This window comes from Gorilla gorilla, chromosome 3 (genome assembly GCF_029281585.2).
Source record: "Gorilla gorilla gorilla isolate KB3781 chromosome 3, NHGRI_mGorGor1-v2.1_pri, whole genome shotgun sequence".
NCBI lineage: Eukaryota > Metazoa > Chordata > Mammalia > Primates > Hominidae > Gorilla > Gorilla gorilla.
The window spans coordinates 110,146,639-110,171,239 of NC_073227.2; the positions used below are offsets into that span (position 1 = coordinate 110,146,639).

A 24,601-nucleotide genomic window follows, 5' to 3' on the forward strand; every position below is an offset into this window, starting at 1 on the left:
CTACCATTTACAACATGGATGAACCCAGACAAAATTATGCTAAGTGAAATAAGCCAAACACAGAAAGAAAAATATTACATTATCTCACATATATGTGGAAGCTTGAAACAAAATTCAAATATACAGAGACTAAGTAAAAAACAGGGTTAATAGGGGTGGAAAAGTAGGTAGAAAATAGGGACATATAGGCCATAGGATCCAAGCAAGTAGCAGATGTGTAGGATGAACAAGTGTACAGATCTAATGTATGAGGACTGTAGGTGATAAAATTGTACTATATTTGAGATTCATGATAAATAAGTGGATTTTAGCTGCCCTTGCCACAAAAACAACAAAAAAGGTAACTATGAGAGATTATGAATATATTAATTTGCTTCAATATAGTAATTTTTTAGTGTCTAATGTATCCGATAGCATCATGTTGCATACCCTAAATATACACAATTAAATTTATTTTAAAAAAGAATGCCACTAGGCTGGGTGCAATGGCTCACGCCTGTAATCCCAGCACTTTGGGAGGCCGAGGTCGGGGGATGATGAGATCAGGAGTTCGAGACCATCCTGGCTAACATGGTGAAACCCCATCTCTACTAAAAATACAAAAATTAGCCGGGCGTGGTGGTGCGTGCCTGTAATTTCAGCTACTCAGGAGGCTGAGTCAGGAGAATCACTTGAACCCAGGAGGCGGAGGTTGCAGTGAGCCCAGATCACACCACTGCACTTCAGCCTGGAGTGAAGTGACAGACTGAGACCCTATCTCAGAAAAAAAAAAAAAAGAATGCCACTAAACCACACCATTAGAACTTATAATTAATTATTTTTATAAATATCTTATGCAACATATTTTATATTTTTGTAGTGCAACCCCAAACAAAGAGATAGGTATATAACTTAAAAAAACGAGATAAATGAGAGTCCTCATAAGGTTACCATGTATCAAACCAATCAGCTGTTCTTTGAGGTCATAATTATTTACTAATAATCTGTAATTGATGGTTAACCTTTAATTTATGAGTAATCTGTAATTGATAACATACAGCTACAAAATAGGTGCCAAGTGGTTATGTGACTAGCAAGGTATAAATGCTGTAGGGACACCAGAGCTGATGGCTTCCCTGAGCGGAGGTGTCCCACACCCACCCTATCTTGTCTTCCCAACCTCAAAAGAGCACAGAGTGGAGAAGAAGGTCAGAAGTAATACCTGAGAGTTTTGAGAACTCAGTTATCCCTGTTGTGCATGTTATGTTGACTTTGTCAGCTTAGTGAGGTGAAGCACATTTTGACTTGAGAATTTGCTATCAATTTCACTGATGGCCACTGCTGCTTATTGAGCAGAGTGGCATTGGAAGACACTCAAAGATCATCATTTTCTTGCATTTATTGCATTTATATTACTGAGCATTATATAAAGATAATTAAATCTTTCTGCTTTTGGATTTAGATCTAATTAATTTCTGAGTCATCTGAAGAAATTTTTGTCTATTAAATTGAAGTATGTTGATTGAAAATTGGTGTACGCAGATAACAAAAATGGAGGGAACAAAACCCACAAAAATAACACTGATCATTAAGGTAGTTCTTCAATGAGTTAAAAAGTAGTTGTTAAAAGTATATTCTTATAAAGGAATGAGATTACTTTTCTTATGAGGCTTCTACCAAACATCTTCGGCCATAAGTGAAATTATAAAATGGTCTTTGGTCGCCTCCAGTCTTTCAAACTAGTTATGTAATGAAGGACAAAAGAATAAATAGAAAACATGTTGGCAAAGTAATTATTCCGTTGGAGAGTTTATTTGATAATAATAACCATGGTTCCTATATATAAAAGTGTGCTCAATTATTCATATGTCCTGTCTTATTATGACATTCTCACAAAAACTGCAAGGTAGTTGCAGTTTTCTAAATCATATTTTTTACTAATCAGGGAAGTGATGCTCAGAGATGTTAAGTACGCTTCCCCAAGACCCTAAAGGTGATAAGTGATGTAGTCTCAACTAAAACTTTGGTTTGTGTGATTAGTGCATGTTCTTTCCACTCTATCAGTAGTCAGCAAGCTACAACATACAAGACAATTCCAGCCCACCACCTGTTTTGATAAATGAAGTTTTATTGGAACACAGCCACACTAGTTATTGTTTGTGACTACCTTCACACTTCAACAGCAGAATTGAGACATAGTTTTTTTTTTTTTTTTTTTAGACAGGGTATCACTCTGCCACCCAGGCTGGAGTGCAGTGGCTCGATCTCGGCTCACTGCAACCTCTGCAGTGAGCTGTATGGCTCAAGCCATCCTCCTACCTCAGCCTCCTGGGTAGCTGGCAATACACGTGCATGCTACCATACCTGGCTAATTTTTGCGTTGTTTGTAGACACAGGGTTTCACCATGTGGCCCAGGCTGGTCTCAAACCCCTGGGCTCAAGTGATCCACCAGCCTCGGGCTCTCAAAGTGCTGGGATTAAAGACCTGAGCCACGGCACCTGGCCAAGACATAGATCTCATGGCTTAAAATACATGCTATCTGATTCCTTACCAAAAATTTTGCCAATCCCTGGACTATACTATTGTGTCTTCACATGGTCATTTTTTATCTTAAATTCTGTGTGTAAGTTCAACTCTCAATTAGAACTCAGAATGTAACCAATAAATAATTTATAGAATGTGCTATGTGTTAAATGCCATGAGAGACATTGAAAATGATTTCAATGAACAGTTAAAAGGTAACTAAGTCAAAGAAACTTGTGCTTGCAGAACTTGGAAATCTGAGGACAAACGGAAAGATATTGATAAACTGCATGTCACTGATTCAGTATTCCAAATTCCATCTAAAAAGGTATAATTCACACTTCATAAAATATTTAAAATTAACTCATCAATTTTTTCCTGTTGTAACACCCTATTTCAATGACTTTCTGAAACTATGTTTTAAGGTAGAAAAAAAGTAATTTAATTGAAGATTTGTGGGAAGATTAAGTCAACATAAGAAAAGTCTAAATAATGAGGCAGTGGCACATGCCTATAATCCTGGCTACTCAGGAGGCTGAGGTGGGGGCATGACTTGAGCCCAGGAATTCAAGGATGCAGTGAGCTATGATGGCATCACTGCAGTCCAGCCTGGGCAACAGAGCAAGGACCTGACTCTAAAAACTGAAAATAAAAAACTGAAAAAAAAAATGTGTTGTGAACTTTGACGAGATGCATTCATATAAATCATTCCAAGTATAAAATTTCCCCCACTGATCTATGTTGAAGAGATAGTGTAGCTTTCTTTCACTTTGCAGACATAGACGGAGCACGTGTTTCAGCTAGGCAACTCAGTGTGGTCATCCTCCACCTGACTGTTCATCCTGTGACTCTTACTGCTATAGTTGCCACCAGAGAATGTGAAAAAGCTCAGAGGAGAAAGAAGACAGGAAGAATGGGCAATGTGTCTGTGTTGAGTGTGTGTGTCTATGCCTGTGGATGAGAGTGTGTGTCTATTCTTTTCCAAGGAATTCAAAGTGGTTTGTAAAATAACACTCAATTGAATACAGTTCAAGTTGCAGAAAAGAGAGTCAGAGTTTGGGTGTATACCCCAAGGTGGAACTTTAGGAACAAGTAGGTAATAAGCATCAATTTCTTTATTCTTTTAGTATGTGTGTCATTTGATGGATGAACTATATAAATGTTTCTGAGAGATTAGTAGCAGCCCTCAAGCACTTTTCTCTGTCCTCAGTGTTCACAGAGACCAAATGATCACATGAAGTAACTCTATCAAAGACTAATCTGTTCTTTCCATTTTAGGGCCACAAATAGGTCTCTTTATACACATCACAGGGGCATATCAAAGTCATATTTTAAAAATCAGAATGGATTAAAATTGACAAACATTTTTCATGATGGTAAAAGAAATCACAGATCCATCAATGATTTTGATTCTTAAGAATATTCTTGATTATTTTTTAAAAGACTATGAGTTTTTAAAACTGTTCTCTGAAATAGAATTATGTAGGCACAGAAACATTCATTTTTAAAAAGTCATAAATATTAGGGCAAAATTAAAAATCTGGAAAAGCAAACAGTCGCATTTTTTACTATTAGCTCAAATACACACGTTCACATTCACCTACCTACACATACCTCTGACTCAGTCCACCTTTTTGACAAGCAATGATGCAAAAATGAATCAAGAGAGAGAACTACCAGCATTTAGAGTATTGATTATCCTAACCCATCAGTCATGAACAAGCACCAAAGTGACATTTGGGGTTTACCTACCTACATAGAGAACACCCTCTTTTGTCTTTCCTGCTGCTTCTGCCACACCCTGTTTGGTTTTCTCAGCAGCAGCCACAACTCCCTCCTTGGCCTTTGAAAGTCCTTTCATGAATACATCCATGGCTAATGAATTCCTTTACACCACACTGGAAAACATAAAATACACTTTGAATGAGAACTTTTGGGGAAAAATAAACAAAAAACACTGAAAAATCATGAGAAACCCTCCAAAGTGTGAGACTCTCTTAAGTGTACACTCATTTAACCATTGGACAAAGCAGACATTTTTAGCTCTGGCATTAAAAATTTAGCATCTCCCATCCATCTTGGCTAGTAAAAGTCTAGCCACCTAACCACGGATTAGGATGAATCCTCTGAGTTGTTATTACTGCATTTCAGAAGTGGAGTTGCATGAAAAGATTAACCCCTTTTTTAAATTCCCGGGGTCTAAAGGGTAACAGTATGAGTTAGAAGCATGGAAGCTGGAGGCTTAGGGTCAGGGGTATCCTTAACATGAATCCCAGAAGAAGGCTAACAGGTTGATGGTGGAAAGGCGTGGGCAAGAGAACTACTCACTCGGGGTGTGGTTCAACCTCAGGCAAACAGCGAGCCCAAGGGTGATGGTTCTAATCCATCCAACATCCACCCCCGCCCTCAGCTATCTACCCTGAGCAGGCGCCGCTCAACTCGCGGGCCGTCTCCAACCCCGCGCCAGCCACCCGAGGGGGCGTTCTCAGCCTCCACCCTAGCGGACCCCGCGCCAGCACTTGTTAACCCGTTACCACCTGTTGACTTGGCCTCCCTGCACTTCCGTTTCATTATTTGCCAAACGCAGCTTGCTTACTTTACAGAGAAAAACCAAGAGAGCGGGCAGGCAGATTTTATGTAAGAGAGAAAAGTTGGATGCTCACGCTCCATGGAGCATCCTCGCGTTTCCCGGGGAAAAGAGGATCCCGGAGAAGCAGCCTAATCTCTCAGCCCTTGTGGAGAAGGGAATATCAGAAGCAGGACGAAAGCCAGGTCAAGTCTCTTTCCTTAGGCTCCCCAAAGGGACAAGTACTCACCTCCCAGAGACCTGGCCCAGCGGGTCCTCATGGCAGCACCACCCCCTCCCGGTGCCCACGACCATTCGTCTCCCACCCGGCGTTCTCCAGGATTTCCAAAGACGCCCGTTTAGATCCACAGGTACTTACCTGAGTCCCTCTGCTTCTCCACAACTCCGACTCCTCCCCACCTCTCTCTTTTTTTAAAAAAAAAAATTTAAACAATTCCCAAATAATATTTAATAGGAAAGAAGGAGGAAAAGGAGCGCACAGGAAGGGCGGAGGCGGCACCGGGAGGGGGACTGTCCCCAGAGGAGGCCGCTGTGAGCCGGCGACGCGAGGCTGGGGGCGTGGGAGGCAAACCCGCTAACCTGTCGTCGAATGGCCACTCCCAGTTCTCCGCTCACGAGGATGGAAAGGCAGAAGGCTTGAAGGCAAGGCGTGAGGGAGCGCCCAGGACGCTGTCGGAGGGGCCGGGCCGGGGTCTGCACTGCAGCCCGCACGCACCTCACTTCCGCGTCGCGGCGCTCGGTCGCTCGCCCCCTCTCTTGGGCCCCTTCTGGTCGTCGCCGTCCTCCTCCTCCTAGTCCTCCTCCTTCTCCTTCTCCTCGGCTCTCCGCCCCCACCGCTGATTTGTCAGCGCTTCTCCCCGCCCCTCTCCCGGCGCTCGCTGCTTTCCCTGCAGCGTGGTCCTCGTTCCCTATCTCGGATGGGGATGGGGCAGGGGGCGCGGGGTGAGCCATCAACTCCAGCCGCCTGCCTGGCCGCGCAAGGCGGGAAAGTGGGGGCGCTTTTGCGCCTCACGTTAAGTTTAGGGTCACGAGCACTCTTGTGGAGATCGGGAGCGGTTGGGCTAGGGATGATGCCTCTCCCTCTTTCCCATTCCCCTCCCTTCTTGTCCCCGCCTTTCCTCTGGGTCCTCCCGGGGACCACCCCCTACCCCTCGTCAGAGTCGCCCTGGGAGAGCCGAGGGCCTGAGGGTCGACTACCAAGGGCAGAGCCTATCCCTTGGGGAGCTGCTGGAGGAGACAGGCAGCGCCGGGAGGTGGCTCACACCGCACCGCCGAGAGCGCGTTGCCCTCGCATCGCTGAAATTTAATCACGGTCACAGGTTACAACGTTAGGGGTCGCTTTAGTTCCAATATCTTCAAGGTTTTCGTTTGCTCTTAATCTAGGACGAGCCGGAAAGGGTCCTGAGGGTGAAGGGGAGACTACTAAGGAAGAGTCACAGGTTGAGGAGGCAGGAGAAGGCTCAGCAAATCCTCTTCCCACCCCACTATCACCATTTTCCTTTCCACCAATCAGCGCCTGCCAGACGCTGATTTTTCCCATCAGTGGAACAAGGAATAAATATTCCCCAGCCGTCTAAAACAAGCGGTCCTAAGGCTTTTCGCTCTAGAAATGGGACTTACTTTGCAGACCTCCCTTTATCTGGGAGACAAATCCAGCGTGATTTAGCCTACCGGACCATCATATCCAATTTCTTCTTCAGCCCCTTCTGAAAGGGAGATGCTACACACCACTCACCTTTCTGACTTCTGATTCTCGTTGCCCTCAGAATTGACACCCCCTTTTCTCTCCCCCCACCCGCCACACGCACATGCACACAGACATACACACGCGAACTTCAAGATAATTTTTGCATCGCTTAACACATTTTCACCTCTTTCAGAGCTGGAAGACAGCTGTTCCTGGATCACACCAGAATGGAGAAGCAAGCTCCTCCCACTAGCAGAAAGCCTTTGCTTTCTGTGCCTGGATTCGGAAGATTAGTTAAGCACTGGAAGAGGAGGGGGGAAACAACTCGTTTTTGCTGTATGTTTTTTTAATTGTTTTTATATTTATAGAAAGTTATGCTTTGTCTGATTCTTGCGCTAATTTGGGTTCTGAAATTTGAGTAAAATCAAATTTAAACATACAAAACAACTTTAAAACCACAAGGAACAGGAAGCAAATGATTATACATAAAAGACATATAGAAGATAATGCATATGTGTTCAGTGGAAAATAGAAAAGCATGAAAGTAAGATCACAAATATTTATTATTTAAACTCTTCCTTAAACTATTGGTCTGCCCTTTGGAAAAGCAGACTTTCCATAATGCAGTAGCTCATATTAATATTTTTTGTTTGCTTAGGACCAGAGCAAGAAGGTTGGACTTGGGAGCTAGTTTGCTGTCTGGCTTTGAGACCTTGAACAAGTTTTGTTCTCCTTCTGTTTCCAGTTTTCTTTTTTGTAAATGAGGAGATTAACTCATGTGATCACTCTATTTTCAACTTTTTGTTATGGAAAATATTCAAACATATGCAAAAGTAGACAGAATAAAGGACTCTCATGTGAAGATCATCCAACTTTTACATTTTTTCAATGCATGGCTGATCATGTCTCATCCATAAGTCCACTCACTTTATCACTACCAATCCTCCCTCTTTTTTTTGTCACCAAATTCAAGCTTTATATATATCTTTTCAGCTGTAAACATTCAGTATGCATCCACAAAATTTAAGAACTGTTTAAAAATAACCACAATATCATTAGATGATTCTTTAAAATTGCAGTGTAATTTACACCTAGGGAAATGCTCAGATGTTGTGTCCCTTTAAATCAGTTTTGAAAAAGCCATGCATTAGTGTAACCCACACTATTTTGAAGACACAGGACATTTTCATCATTCCAGACAGTTACCTTGTACCTTCATGTGCATATTCTAGAATGTCATAAAGATCTAATCACGTAGTATAAACTTTGTTTTATATTTGTCTGACTTCTTTTACTCAGTATAATATTTGTGAGGTTCGTTCATGTCGTTGCATGAATTGGTGTTTTGTTTTCTATTGCTTTTTGTTGTTTCTTTTTACTACTGTTAATAGTATAAGTTTTCCATTGTGCCTCATTACAACTAGTATCTCAACAGAGTATTACAACAATTATTTAATATATTATTTCATATGACATATTTATAGTATAACAGTGACCTCCTTGAGACCTGGTGCTTTAAGTCAAGGAGGTAAATAAAATGAGATATTTTAGGTCTCATTACAACAGACCAATGTGAGAGAATTATTTCTGGACAGTTGCGCTTCTTATAAACGTTTGACATGATTCCAAACTTGTATTTGGTAATTTGTTAGTCCTTTGGCAAAGGACTAATGTACTATGTTATTTAGTCATAACAAGCAGATAAATTACATTTTATATAACTTTTATAGACAGAGAAACTGAGCTCCAAGAGTTTTGGTGATATGCTGAGATCACCTAGCTTTTTTAAGTGGCAGAGCTGAGACAATTTAGCAGAAACTGTTACAGAAAGCACAATTGTCTCCTGAATTAGCAGTTTGTGTCTGAAGCCTCACAGATTGGGTGTGGTAAAGAGTGAGAAGGAAAAAGGTAGAACCCAGCTGTGTTAGAAATAGCCTTCAAATTTGGATGTGACAATGGAAATCAAGAAGAACTTATGTTATTATAAAACAGTTCATTCATATTTAAAGTTTTGCCTTTTCTATATTGGTATTCCTCAATAGGGGGAGATGATTTCTTACTACCTACAAAAAAAGAAAACTGTAAACTAATTTCGTTGTCATTTTGAATTACAACTATATGTTTAACTCTTGTCACTCCTTAAAATGCCTTGAACACAGTAAACATCCAATGAAATTTTAATTACACATAATATTGATAGTGATATTGCATATGTTCTAGGTCTGTATTCTTAAGGAGGCAAAGCTGCTCAAATACAAAGAAGGGAACTAGAAGTTAAAATAAAGTTTTTAAAATTTTTCTTTTCATTATTGATGGACAGCCTGGTCTTCAGTAAATCTTTAGCCTCTCTGAATATAACGTTAAACTAATTGAATGGCTTGTACCTCATAAGAAATATGAAGTTATGAAGTAAAAACATATTTGGAAGCATTACTAACATGCATATTCTGTTCACAACTATAATATTCATGTTTTGTTTTCTCTTTGCTAAGTGAAATATAAATATTTTACCAGACCATAATAGGATTCTTTTATCTGGATTTAATTCATTAATTTTGCTATAGATTAACATTCTATGAAATATATGCTTAACCTAGACTTTGTTTACCCCCATAGAACAACTGAATTTTTAGGTATGGTATGTGGTAAACTTGTGCTATAGCAAAGACAGCAGAGTAGAATGGCATGAAAATAAAGACGCTGCCCATTAACAAGTGATTAAAGAGAGGACTGATTTAATGTGTTTAAGTTAAGAAAATACAACGTTTATTATCTTTGGATAATATTCCGTATTTGTTGTGAACACAAGTGGTGATGTAATGTTGATGCTGGAGCCACCTGCTTCTTATTCTCTATCTGCACCTTCCTCTCACCTTCTGTAAACCTATGAGAGAGACGAGGTAGTGAGATTGCGATAGGCTTCTTGTGTAATTTCACAGTGGGTAGAGTAGAGAAAGCCTAATGCATACTGTTGGGAGATCATTATGTATGATTTTGGAAAGGGGGTGAGCGTGAGATGGGGGAATAGGGTTACTCTGAAGAAATGGGAAGAGCAATCAAGAAGAAGCATAGTATTCAGATTCTCTAATTTGACCCCATGGCCAACTTCATATTGTTTCCACTAGATATCATTTTAAATATTCTTGTGGTTTTGTGGTCCTAAGAATATGAAGGCATGCAAGATTCCAAGATTAAAGATGTTAAAGCCAGATAGAAAAGATATTTAAATATTTCAAAATCTAACAAGTTCAAGTGACTTTAGTTTTAGAAAGAAAAAAACACATTAATGAGCCCAAGAAATACACGCAACTCTGGTGAGCATGATAGACTTCTAAGAGTAAATATACTAGATACAACCTAAATTCAGGGACTTATTAAAGCTCTGCTACTCATTACTAGTGACTCAGAGCAAGTATCTATAACCTCTCTAATCTCTAGTTTTCTCATTAAAAAATGGGCATGATATTTTACTTGTCTTGTTTGATTGTTGTAAGGAATGAATAATGTGGCTCATAGCAAAGAGCCAGGCAGAGTGGAAGCACTCAGTACAAATAGCTATTGTTATTATCTAGCCTCCATGTTTTGGGTGTCCTAGGACATGCTTTTTTTTTTTTTTTTTTTTTTTTTTTTCCATTGCGGTAGATTTCCACCTATTCCCATCCTCCACAGTCTCCCATCCCACCAGCAACACACGTGAGATATCTGATGCCTTCCCATCAATAACTCTCACTTAGTATGGGTAAGCAAAAACTTTCCAACCAGGGATGGAAGTTGTGGAGAGATAGAGTGGGAAAGCTCAAGAAGCATTGATAGGGATCATTAATTAAAAATCTACCAAACATCTCTTTCTCTCCCTAATGTGCGAGTTACAATAACATCACTCAAAGCAGTTTGCAGCCACAGCTTGAAGAAATACAGTAACAATGACAGAATTAACATTCACTATCTTTATTAACATTTTTACTTTCTTAAACCTTGTTTCTTTCAAAAGACACTGGCGTAGTCCTGTATGAATTATGTGGATTTGCCAAGAGAAAAAAATAAAATGATACAACAAATGGTGTTCCAAGTTTGACAGACTCTTTGTGCCAGTGGCTCTGAAAGGCTTCAGAATGAATATCCAATTCAGAAATCAGTCCCTAATATTTCAGATTAGTGAAGAATCAACAGACTGAACAGCATTTGTATTCAGAAAGGAAGAAAATAAATGAATTTTTAAAATATCAAGGGAACTTATAATGTTTTGTGTATTGTTTTGAACTGAAGTTACAATACTGTTACAGAGTATATACAGCAAATAAGTATGTTCCTTACAATATCCAAAATATCCAGGAATCTAATACATTTTCCTTTCTAGATAATTTGAGAGTATAAAGTGACGTTTAAGAAACTTTTTAGGTTGGGCATGGTGGCTCACGCCTGTAATCTCAGCACTTTGGGAGGCCGAGGTGGGCAGATTACCTGAGGTCAGGAGTTCGAGACCAGCCTGGCCAAGATGGTAAAACCCGGTCTCTACTAAAAATACAAAAATCAGCTGGACGTGGTGGCAGGTGCCTGTAATCCCAGCTACTTGGGGGGCTGAGGCAGGAGAATTGCTTGAACCCAGGAGGTGGTTGTTGCACTGAGCCGAGATCGTGCTACTGCGCTCCAGCCTGGGCGACAGAGCAAGACTCCATCTTGGGGGGGGAAAAAAAAAGAAAGAAAGAAACTTTTCAACACCATATAAAAAGCACATCACTAATGGTTTGAAAACTTGGTGTTCCACATAAAGCTGGAAATTTATGTAGTTAAGAAATTTAGAAAGCAAATTATTCAAAGAAGTTATCTCTTAATGGCTATTTGATAAACACTTCAGTATAAAAACATATCCATGCCAATAAATATGGATTTGTAACATCATCTTGACTATAAAACGTTATACTGTATCATATATTTATTTAATTATCTATTTTTAATTTACTGTTACTTTTTATTTTCGTATACATCGGTTGAATTCAATTTTTCTTCTTTTGTCTTCCAAGAATAAAACACTTGCCTATATACCCAGTCTAATAATTCTTTATATATGTTAAATATTACTAATAAGTTAATCTTAAATCAACTTCTCTATAATAGACAATGATCCTTCACTAAGTCTTACTGATTCTTTTCTGAGTCCATTTCTATTTAAATTATCCTTAAATTTCGTCATTAAAATATTGAAATTACAGTTGTATGTGCAGGGTTGCTTTTTTTGGTCACAATAAAAAAAATTCCAAGTAATCAGATTAGCCACAAAGAGAAATTTTTGTTAGTAATGGCTATTAAACACTTGAGAGTTGAATAATAAAGTTATGAATTATTTTAATTATCAAAATTTAGAGTACAGAAATATACCTGTTTACATATGTAAAACTGATTCCTGCAGGACATCTAGCTAGATGTTTCACAGGTATAAGTATACACATAACAAAGAAAAAACAGCATTCAAACATCTTCGTATAATGTAATCATCAAAAGGAAAAATTGATTTATATAAAAAAGTCACCAATATTACTCAAATATGTACAGCTCATTTTCATGTAAGAAAGTAGCATATACATTCTAGATCATTAAGATATAGACAGAATGGTATACATATGCACACTCACAATATTATGACATTATGTATATTGAAGAAAGCAGTAAAATTATTTGCCATGTCTTTTCAAATGTAAACGAGACATGTGTTTAATGACTTTATCTCTGTGTAAGTGTCTGTGGCAACAATCAATTAAATGAGAATTCAATCTCCTTAATCATCTTGGATTATGCCCTTAACCTGTAGGGAGCTAAAATAACATCTCAAGGTAGATTAAAAGTCAAAGTGGATTTCAAACTGGACAGGACAATCTGACAAGACACTTCACAAATATAATCATCCTTTATTTTCTGTTATACAAGTAGTATATGCTCATTAAAGAAAAGTGATTAAATGCAGATAAGAAAAAGAAAAAAAATCAGTACGCCTAGCAATAAGAGATAAACTTCTACTTTCCTACTAAAAAATTACCTTTTCTAAAAGGTAATTTAAAAATATGTATCAAATCCCTCAATATGCATCTTGACTCAGCAATTCCATTTCTAGAAAGATATCTTAAGAAAATGTCATTTATCAAAGAAATAAATTTTATGCCATCTTATAAAATTTTAAGAACTGTATTCCTGCATATCCCATAAAAAGTTTTTACCAATCCAATTGTCCAAGTTAAATTTTTGGCTGGTTACACTCCCTCTTTTTGTGATATGTCACACAACTGGTAAATGATGAGGCACTTTGACTCCATATTTCTTCTTAAGCAACACACAATACAATCTCAAGCATCTGCAGTTGAACTTTTTCTCCACTTGTTCTCTCTCTTTAAGAAACAAAAGTTAACTTTAACCATCTCATAAATTTGTGAAAATGAATCGAGCTAACGCACGTAAATAACTACCATGATGGTGTGTGAAAGGGCTGCTCCCACTTAGCTTCCAAAGCAAGTTTTAGGAAGAAAACAAGAAAGAAAATCATTTTGCTGCTCTTTTCCTAACTGGAACAAAAATACATATACCAAAATAATGCTCACAGAAGTAAAGGATATATTTATCTATGGACACAGAAGAGCTACTAATCAGATGAAAAGAAAGTGGTATTACAAAAACTTTTCCAGTCAGGCAGAAATACACCAAAACAAAGGTCAAGATTTAAAAAAAATCTACCTAAAGCAAAAGAGAATTGACCCTAGTGTGAAAATTTGAAACAAACTAGAAAAGCCAAAATTTAAGTCAGAGATAAAAATATTTGAAAACATTAAACATGCTCTTCCCTAAAACAATTCTCTTCATTTCCATACCATAAAATATAGTTCTGTTAGAATAGCTTCAAATAAAAATCCATCAGATTATATCAGTACAGTCAGGTCCATCTTGGGAGTCATCAGCTGAAATAGTTGAAGAGCTTTCAACTCTGTTTTCATATATACAATATTTGGTTAATAATCTTTCTATGTAATGTAATTATAACAGCATGAATTTATGTAAAATACACTGTTTTTCTTCAGGGAGTTGAGAATCTTGACTAAGAATATTGCAAGTGTTCTCCTCTCTTTACTACACAGCTACAAAATGCTTCTTGTATTTGCAATAATGCAGAAAGACTTATCCAAAGATGAGTAGAGGCTCACGTCTTATATTGTCAGGGCCTGAAACCTGCCTAGCAGAATGGCAGAGAAGTAGCTTAGCAGGCCATGCCATGTGCTCTCTCCATTGTAGAGAGGGTCAGCATCTGAGAGACTGCTCTCCAAAGACTTATGTCTAGATAGAGTCACTTGTCCCCATCAAAGAAAAGAGCATGCTCTTCAGTTCTTACCTTGGAGTGAACCCTAATCTGACTGATATTTTTATAAGAAGAGCAGATTAGAACACTGACACACACACAGAAGACAATATAAAGACACTGGAAGAAGGCAGCCATCTACAAGCCAAGGAGAGAGGCCTTAGAAGAAACCAACCCTGCTGATACATTGATCTCAAACTTCTAGCTTTCAGAATTGGTAGAAAATAAATTTCTGTTGTTTAACCACACAGTCTGTAGCATTTTGTTATGGCAATCCTAGCAAACTACTACATCAGGGTGATATTTATATTTGTATATAAAACTGTATATAATTTGCATATAAAATTTATATATATAAATTCTCTTTTGCTCTAGGTAGAATCTTTCTTTATTTTGACCTTTGTTTTGGCATAGCTACATAATGAACATTATATACTGCTTTGTCCAGAAAGCCTAAAGTTTGTAGAAGCTACATGACTGGCCCAAGATTAACCAACTGATACTATACCTATGGATGACATGAAGACTTACATCACATATATATCATATAAATCATTATATCCTATATATATGTATGTGTATACACACATGAGCTATCTGATGCCTTCTGTGTGTGTGTGTGTGTGTGTGTATATATATATATATAGAGAGAGAGAGAGAGAGAGAGAGAGAGAAAGAGAGAGACAGAGAGAGAGAGAAAGATCATAGCTACTAATCCATCCTTTTGTCTACTCTATTGCAATCAAATATGCCAGGGAATAAAATACATAAAATTAGCACCATCATCTCCATTATAAATGCTTGTTTCATACTCTGTGGGCTTCAGAAGGTGGAGAACAAAATCTGGACATAGAAAACATAAGCTGGCACTACAAATATTTTACAATAAATATGCACAACTAAAAATAAATTTCTGGAGCTTGAATTTGAGGCTCTAAAAGCAGCCTCATCAATATCATATGGCTGTTATAATTTCAGCACTCACTCTTTAAAAAGGGTATTGAGGGGAGGTTAACTTCAAAAATAATTAGTGTGGTAAACAATGTTTAGGTCTGAGAATGTACAAAATTGGATTAAAATCAAATTATAAAGAATATGCTGTTGTATTTTACCACTCTTATTAGAACCAACTGGAAGAACAAAAGCATCCATTAACTCTTGAACTTCTTACCCTGTAGGACTTTCATTCTAAGCTGTCTAGAAAACTCAGTAGAAAATGTGGAAGGTTGATTGCTAAACAGGGCATAGACATTAAAGAATATTGCTATATTCTAAAGGATTGACCTTTTAAATGTATTTTTCTGGGCCTTGAAATTCTGATTGCGGACTGATGCGTTATTACATATTCAGTTTGAACTGATGGCTATTTGTTGAACAATTGAGGGCCACACATTTCTTTACATCTCCAGTGCCTGCCTTGTGTCCAGAGCAAGCATCCAGGAGATTCCCAAGAGATTCCTCACCCGCTGATGTTCAGATCGTAGCACTCAGCCTCTCCTTTGATGTCATTTTTTCTTATTGCAGCAAATGGTCTCCTTATCCAAGGGATCCCTGTTGGGCTAGGGGCCTGCTTTGGTCTGGACAGGACCTGTCCTTAGAGCTTAGCAATTTCTTTCAGCGGCTTCCTAAATGCAGACTTCTTTCTACATGAAAAGACTGCTAACAGTTGATTTGAAATCTTATTGAATCATTCTAGTTCAGCTGCTTGATATTTTAATGACAGTAAAGTTGGTTTAGGCATTTTAATTATTTCCGTTTTCTTACCCACAGTTTCCACTTTTACTGATGATATTATTTTCCATTAAGGAACCAAATTTATCCAGGTGGTAGAATTATTTATTTTAGTAGAGTGAAGGAACTTACCAGAATGAGAAAAGACAGCTTTAAGGAATTCACTCATCTTTCTCCATTCCTTTTACCTGGTTGTTGGATTATTTATTGCCCAGACTCAGTTCAGAAACTGTTGCCAAAAGACAAAATTACAACTTATTTAAAGGTCTTAATTGGCTTTTATCTGTAATTCTAGAATCAGGCTACACTTCATTCTATATAATATAATGAGTTTTTTGATAAGCTGAGCAGAGGAGTTTGGTTTTATATACAGTAAAAGGCCAAGGAAAGCAGAAACAGAGAGCAAAAAGTAGATTTCTTATTTCAAAGGTACTTTCCTTATAAAAGTTAAAGCAGAGGGGACTTCCTTATCATGCCAGCTAAAACTGGCTCCTCTAGGGATTTGGCTATTATCTCTTACTCTCTTGATTTCTAGGAAGGTCAGACAAACAACTTAGTTTTGGCTTGATAATGTGGGACTGTAACATGAGTCACTCTATTTTTGTTTGGTCCCTTGGGCCTAGTGCAAGAGCTCAGTCCAAAGCAATGGCTCCCATAAATTTTATTTCACACCATCAATCCTGGCAGAAACACTTTTCAATGACAGAATTATTGAACACTCTGTGAAAAAAATGAAAACTTGAGAGCAGCTGTCCAGTAGGGTGTGAATTCATGGACCCTTTGGGAAAAATTAGGCTACTCTAGTTACTACATTAGTTTTATACTATATTCTCCAAATTTCCTGTCCTTCCAATTGTGATAGAGTGTGTTTTGTGTCCTGATATGTATACTCAGTGGATAAATTGTGATTCAAGAGGAACCTTAAAATAAATACAGTTTTATAGATGCTGAAATTGAATGCCAGGGCTGGGCATGTTGTCTCATGCCTGTAATCTCAGCACTTTGGAAGGCTGAGGTGGGAGGAATTCTTGGGCCCAGGAATTTGAGACCTGTCTAGGCAACAAAGGGAGATCCTGTATCTACAAAAAATTTAAAAATTATCTGGGCTTGGTGGCATGCACCTGTAGTACCAGCTACTTGGGAGGCTGAGGGGGGAAGATCACTTGAACATGGGAGGTCGAGGCTGCAGTGAGTAGTGACCATGCCGCTGCACTCCAGGAGCTTGGGTGACAGAGTGAGGTTCTGTCTCAAAAACAAAACAAAACAAACAAAATCACAAGGAATAAACATGATTATACAGGCAGTAAGGATTTTGACAACATGAAGGGACTCTGAATACAAAAACAAATATTTATGGTCCTAATCAAATCACTGGCACATTTTTCCACGGACATAGTAAACAGAGGAGATTAACATTGTACTGATTCAGGATATGGAATACTTCTGTTTGAATAAATAACAGCAGAGTATTTGTACAGTAAATAATAATAATAAATTTATTAATCATTTTATAGGGTCCTAGAAAAGAAGATGTATCTTATTGATGAATATTTAAGGTTTGATAGAAAGTAATAACTTCTGAGAATTAATTTCTGTTTTACAACTAGATGTCATAGTTGGATAATCAATTGAAATGATGATGATAGTCGACTGTTCTCTGTATTTAAATAAAGATGTTTAACATTGAAATGAAAATTATACTCAGATATTAGCTTGCTTTCCATAAACACCAGATACTCAGTTCTTTTTGATGGATTATCACAAAAACAACACATGTTAATAACTAAATAAGTGAATTTGCAGAACAAAACTGATAAAATAAGAGTTTTCTAAACTTACGAAATGTCACTATGCTAGTTACAAAGCCATTGCTCTTTAAGTCTATTTTTTTCCCCTTTCTCTCTGGCACTGGGGCTAAGGTCCACAAATTATGTTCCTGTACCATCAGGCTTTCTATGATATTCTGCCAATTAATGACCTTAGAAGACAGTGAAAGGCGGGAGAAAAGGCATTTGATCCTTCTTATTTGATAGTTGTTACTGTTAGTGGCACCCGCACTCCAGCCATCTTCCTTCGTTCCAGTGACAGCAATTGGTTCCAGCCTTTAACTTCTTTCTACATGTCCAGAAACATTCTTATTGCTCTTGTGTTAGTCTTTTTTAATGCTGCTGATAAAGACATAGCTGAGATGGGGCAATTTACAAAAGCAAGTTTAATGGACTTACAGTTCCACATGGCTGGGGAGGCCACACAATCATGGTGGAGGGCAAGGAGGAGCATGTCATGGATGGCAACAGGCAAGAAGAGAGAGCTTGTGCAGGGAAACTTCCATTTTTAAAACCATCAGATCTCATGAAACTTATTCAATATCATGAGAGACAGCACAGGAAAGACCCACTCCCATGATTGAATTATCTCCCATCAGGTCCCTCCCACAACATGTGGGAATTATGGGAGATACAAGATAAAATTTGGGTAGGGACACAGCGACAAACCATGTCATTCTACCCCTGGCCCCTCCCAAATCTCATGTCTTCACATTTCAAAACCAACCATGTTTTCTCAGTCCCCCAAAGTCTTAACTCATTTCAGCATTAATTCAAAAGTCCACAGTCTAAAGTATCATCTGAAATAAGGCAAGTCCCTTCCACCTATGATACCGTAAAATCAAAAGCAAGTTAGTTACTTCCTAGATACAATGGAGGTACAAGCATTGAGTAAATATAGCCATTCCAAATGGGACAAATTGGCCGAAACAAAGGGGCTACAGGCCCCTTGCAAGTCTGAAATCCAGTGGGGCAGTCAAATCTTAAAGCTCCAAAATGATCTCCTTTGACTCCATGTCTCACATCTAGGTAACACTGACACACAAGGTAGGTTCCCACAGTCTTGGGCAGCTTCGCCCCTGTGGCTTTGCAGGGTACAGCTTCCTTCCTGGCTGCTTTCATGGGCTGGCACTGAGTGTCTGCAGCTTTTCTAGGCACATGGTGCAAGCTGTCGGTGGACCTACCATTCTGGGTTCTGGAGGACAGTGATCCTCTTCTCACAGTTCCACTAGGAGGTGCCCCAGTAGGGACTCTGTATGGGGCTCCCACCCCACATTTCTCTTCTGCACCGCCCTAGTAGAGGTTCTCCATGAGGGTCCCACCCCTGCAGAAAACTTCTGCCTGGGCATCCAGGCCTTTCCTTACATCCTCTGAAATCTTGGCAGAGGTTCCTAAACCTCAATTCCTGACTTCTGTGCACTTGCAATCTCAACACCATGTGGAAGCTGCCAAGGCTTGAGGCTTGCACCCTCTGAAGCCATGACCCAAGCTCTACATTGGCCTCTTTCAGTCATGGCTGGAGCAGCTGGGATGCAGAGCACTATGTCCCTAGCCTACAACAGCACAGGGACTCTGGGCCTGGCCGACAAAACCATTTTTTCCTCCTAGGCTTCCAGACCTATGATGGAAGGGACTGTTGTGAAGACCTCTGTCATGTCCTGGAGACACTTTCCCCATTGTCTTGGGCATTAACATTCGGTTTCTTGTTACTTATGCAACTTTCTGTAGCCAGCTTGAATTTCTCAGAAAATGGGATTTTGTTTTCTATCACATTGTCAGGCTGCAAATTTTCTGAACTTTTATGATCTGCTTCCCTTTTAAAATTCAAAGCCTTTAACAGCACCCAAGTCACATCTTGAATGCCTTGCTGCTTAGGAGCTTCTTCTGCCAGATACCCTAAATTATCTCTCTCAAGTTCCCAGTTCCACAGATCTCAAGGGCGGGGCAAAATGCCACCAGTCTCTTTTATAAAATATAACAAGAGTTACCTTTGCCTCGGTTCCCAGCAAGTTCCTCATTTTCATCTGAGACCACCTCAGCCTGCACTTTATTGTCCACATTACTATCAGGATTTTGGGCAAAGCTATTCAACAAATATCTAGTAAATTCCAAACTTTTTGACGTTTTCCTGTCTTCTTCTGAGCCCTCCAAAGTGTTACAACCCTGGCCTGTTACCCAATTCCAAAGTCATTTCCACATTTTGGGGTATCTTTTCAACAGTGCCTCACTCTCCTGGTACCAATATGCTGTATTAGTCCATTTTCATGCTGCTGATAAAGACATACCTGAGACTGGGCAATTTACAAAAGAAAGAGGTTTAATGGATTTACAGTTCCACATGGCTGGGGAGGCCTCACAATCATGGCAGAAGGCAAGGAGGAGCAAGTCACGTCTTATGTGGATGGCAGCAGGCAAGGGGAGAGAGCTTTTGCAGGGAAACTCCCATGTTTAAAACAATCAGATATCATGAGACTTATTCTCTATCATGAGAGCAGCACAAGAAAGACCCGACCCCATGATTCAACTATCTCCCACCAGGTCCCTCCCACAACACGTGGGAACTATGGGAGCTACAAGATGAGATTTGGGTGGGGACACAGAGCCAAACCATATAAGCTCCCTTCAGGGATTCCAGGACCTTGAATGCAGCATCCTCTTCTCAGATCTCTGAGGCCCAACAATGTGGGACTCCTCCCCTGAGCATCTGAGTAACCAGCACCAGCCATCCATGCAGTGCACCTTCCTCATGCATCTGACTGAAGCTCCTCAAGGCTTCACCTCATGCCTCCTGAGGTGCCAGCACCTCACCTCAGAAGTATAAGTGCCAACTCTACAGAGGTATGGCTTTAAGCTTTTTGGTTTTAATAACCCCAACCTCTATCTTTCATTGCTCTTCTCTTATGGAAGATCCCTGCTTTCTGCATTTATTAATCTTTCTGTTACTCCATTATGTCCTTTGGCAGTCCTTCAGTACAGTTACAGAAATTCTTATATTAAGTTCTATCTTTGGAAAAACCTACTATTTTTTCCTGATTTTTGAAAGACTTTATTGATATACTCAGTGTTTTGGATGTATTTGAATAAGACTATTCTGAATATATGACAGTAAAATTATAAAGCAGTTTACAAAAAGTTCCTTAAGACCATGATAAACAGGTTGAGTAAACAAAGATTTTAGATCAGTTTTCTTACTACCTACAATAATTAATAATATGCATATTAACTAATCAAACATGCAATAATATTTTCAGTATGTAATGTAAGAGAAAGTACGTTTTAGTCTCTACCTCAATAACTAATTAAAAAATTTGGACTAAGCTGATCTGAACAATAGCAAAAAAAATTTTAAAATTACTCAGTAAAAATTCTGCTTATACTTCTAGATGCATAGAATTATGTTTTATTATTACACTCACAAAGTCTGCAAGCTAATACTCATACTCTCTAGTATAGCAAAGTCAATGAGCAAGGATACTTTGAAAACATCTTTTCTCCAAATCGTAGATTTAAATGACTAAAGATGGTATCTTGCCTTTCCTCTGCCTATATGTAAAACAAACAAGAAAATGCACAAATGTTAAGAACCTAGCACCTCTCAAATTGAGTAAGAAAAGGGGTAATACGTTTTAGCACTAATTGTAGCAAGCAATATGTTTCTTGCCTCTTAGCATTTAACCCCCACATTAACCTTTAAGGTAAGAATAATGAGTCCCTCTCTCCCTCTTACTTGAAACATGAGGAAAGTGAGTCCTTAGGGAGCTTTAAGTATAGGTCCAGGATTTGAACCCAGCTCTCCTGTTTCCAATGCCTATGTTTTTTCCTTTAATGCATTCTTAGCCCAATTGGTGCTTCATACCATCATTACATGAAATAATGAGTCATATCTCCAGTTACCAATATGGTTCAGTTCTCTATCCAACTCTCTTTTCAAAATGCACCAACTTATCAGTTTGTTTATCCAACGTGTATTTCTCATTTCCTTCCTTTCCTTTTTCCCCAGCTCCTTCTCCACTTCCATATTCTCTTCTTCCTTCATTTTTCAAATGTTTGCATTTAAAATCTGTGAAAAGTTGAAGTTGCTGTCCCATAATGCATATTATTTTTCAAATTCATGTAATATATAGCATTTATTGTATACGTGTGTGTACATGTTTCTGTAGTAAACTCATTGACCAGTAACAATTTATAGCAACAGCCACAATTTTCATCACCTATATTAGTTTTTTGTTTTGTTTTGAGGCAGAATTTCACTCTTCTTGCCCAAGCTGGAGTGCAATGGTGCAATCTCGGCTCACCACAACCTCTGCCTCCCAGGTTCAAGCGATTCTCCTGCCTTAGCCTTCCTGAGTAGCTGGGATTATAGGCATGCACCACCATGCCCAGCTAATTTTGTATTTATAGTAGAAGACAGGGTTTCTCCATGTTGGTCAGGCTGGTCTCAAACTCCCGCCTTCAGGTGATCTGCCCGCTTCGGCCTCTCAAAGTGCTGGGATTACAGGCATGAGCCACCTCGCCCAGCCCCTATATCAGTTTTTTAAATGACCAATCCCCCAGTGGTTCCCTTTATTTTTTAATTGGCATATAATATGAGTTACATCATTTTAATTAAGAATACAATTAAATTTCTGTTTTTTTGTTTGGACAAACATTTTGTTTAATATCAACTGTTGGGAAAGATTTTAACTCATATCCTTTTCAGAAACAGTCATAAATATTAATATGTAGATCTTATGTTTCTTTAAGCTTATTTTAGGAATTTGATAGAGCCATTATTGAATGTTCCAGTTATGTTACACATCCTTTGCTGTTCTTTTTTAAAGCAACAAATGATTCTTTATTATTTATTGACAAACACTTGAACTTTTAAAAGTCTTGAACTATGTCTTGAGGTCTTTGAGATTTAAATTTTTTTAATATTGCAGCATTTTTATTTCACCCAATTTAACTTTCAAAGCTAGCAAGATCTTGAAAATCTCAAAATGGCAAGAGGAGAGCTGACATGCATTAGCACTCAGTGTTTACTTAAAATAAGAAATTCCCACAGGACAAAGTCCTAGACACTTTCTATTCATGGAATATGGTGAATTTAAAGGGATCAACAGTAAAATAATTGAATTTATAACACTAGATTTAAAGGTAGATTTTGTTACCACAATAATAACCTTTCTTAATAAGCACAGAACATTCACATATCAGCAAAAGCTACTAGCAACTGATGAAATCTGAACGAAGTAAACTGAGGCCAAGGATGTTCTCATACCACGTACAGGCAACCAATGCATAAATTCATCTCTGTTTACTCTAAAAGGAGTGGAAAGGAGAAGATGTTGCCAGAGACATCATACAATTCTGGCCTAATGTGAGGGAGGAGAAAGTTTTGAATTAGTTTACCACCTTTTGGAGTAAATTTAATGATTGAATTTGTCAAAGTTATAATTTCTACTCAGATTAAGGGATGGGAAAGAGAAAGCAAACACAGTATGTGTCTTAGTTCACTTGTGTTGCTATTAAAGAACACTGATAATTTATAAAGAAAAAATATTTATTTGGCTCACAATTCTGATTTCGAAAAAAGTTTAAAATTGGCCATCTGCATCTGGTGAGGGTCTCAGGCTGCTTCCACTCATGGCAGAAGGTGAAGGGGAGCTGGAATGTGCAGAGATTGCATGGTGAGAAAGGAAGCAAGAGGGAGAGGGGAGAGAGGTACCAGGCCCAGCCCTTTTTAACAACCAGCTCTCTTGGTAACTAATAGAGTGAGAATTCGCTTACCATCACCATGCCTAAGGAGGGGATTAATCTATTCATGAGGGATCTGCCCCCATTACCCAAACACCTTCCATGAAGCCCCATGTTCAACATTGGGGATCAAATTTCAACGTGAAGTTTGGAGAGGTCAAATATCCTAATGATAGCAGTATGGCTAAAATAATAAAGAAAATCAAAAAGCTTCACAGTTATACTCATTCTAGGTGAGGCTGGTCAATGAAGTAGCTACCATGGTTGATGGTCTGACTTGACCTTCTGAACTGCCAGACCTTGATTGAGACCTAGGTCTCATCCACGTGCATAGGCAGAGCTAAAACCTGAAAATTAGAAGAAATGACTTCAATCAATGTGGGATATAAATGAATACATTTTTACACATTATGCCTTGATTTTGGCAAAAATACTATTGAATTCAGATGCCTATATATTAATATAATTCTTATTCTGAAATAACCTTTGTTGACCTAGGGCAAGTGTCTTTTGCTTTAAGTATGCTTGTCACACTGCTACCAGGCTGACTTTTATGAATTTTTATACTGTTTCTCTCTTTCTCTTACATGACACCCTTTAGACACTCATCGTTGTTTACAAGGACTGGCCAATAATCTCCTCTGAGCTCTGATCTCTATGTAACCTGTCTAGGCTAATCCATGGCTCGTCTTATGTCCTACTGCGGTTCTACTGATTATTTACAATTGCTCATCTTCCAAGACTGCCCAAAAGTCATTTCTTTCATAAAGCCGTTTTTTCCCCTCCACTCCCTGAGAGTTGATAACTTCCTCTTTTGTGTCCTCACAATATCTTGAATCTGATTCTGAAATCTTCTTGTGGGAATTGTGCCCTCATTTACAGATGATCCCAAACTTATGATTTTTTGACTTTACAATGGTGTCAAAGTGATGCCCATTTAGTAGAAATTGTACTTAAAATTTTAAATTTTGATCTTTTCCTGGGCTATTGATATGTGATATAATATTATTACCTGAGATATTCAACACTTTATTGTAAAACGGGCTTTGTGTCGTGCACAAACATAGCTTAGCCTAGCCTGCCTTAAAGGGCTCAGAATACTTACATTAGTCTACCCAAATGTAGGAGTCCAAATTTGTAGGTTAATGTGAGTGTTCTGAGCATTTTAAGTTAGGAAAAGCTTAAGCTATAGTGT

General features: G+C 38.5%; 1 protein-coding gene across 5 annotated transcripts in view; it reads right to left on the minus strand.

Annotated features, from left to right (window-relative positions):
* The window catches only part of SNCA (synuclein alpha), a 113,808-nt gene extending 106,758 nt beyond the window's left edge, over nt 1-7,050 (minus strand). The window contains exons 1-2 of one of the 5 annotated variants that reach the window (XM_055384084.2): nt 6,962-7,050; nt 4,256-4,401 (exon numbers count right to left, since the gene is read on the minus strand). In XM_055384084.2, coding sequence (XP_055240059.1) covers nt 4,256-4,376 — 121 coding nt within the window. In that variant the 5' untranslated portion in view covers nt 4,377-4,401; nt 6,962-7,050. Of the gene's footprint in view, nt 1-4,255; nt 4,402-4,831; nt 4,896-5,448; nt 5,901-6,961 lie in introns of those variants that run through there. The other 4 variants (XM_055384081.2, XM_055384085.2, XM_004039121.5 and 1 more) reach the window with 4 other exon arrangements.
* Nucleotides 7,051-24,601: the final 17,551 nt, after the last annotated feature.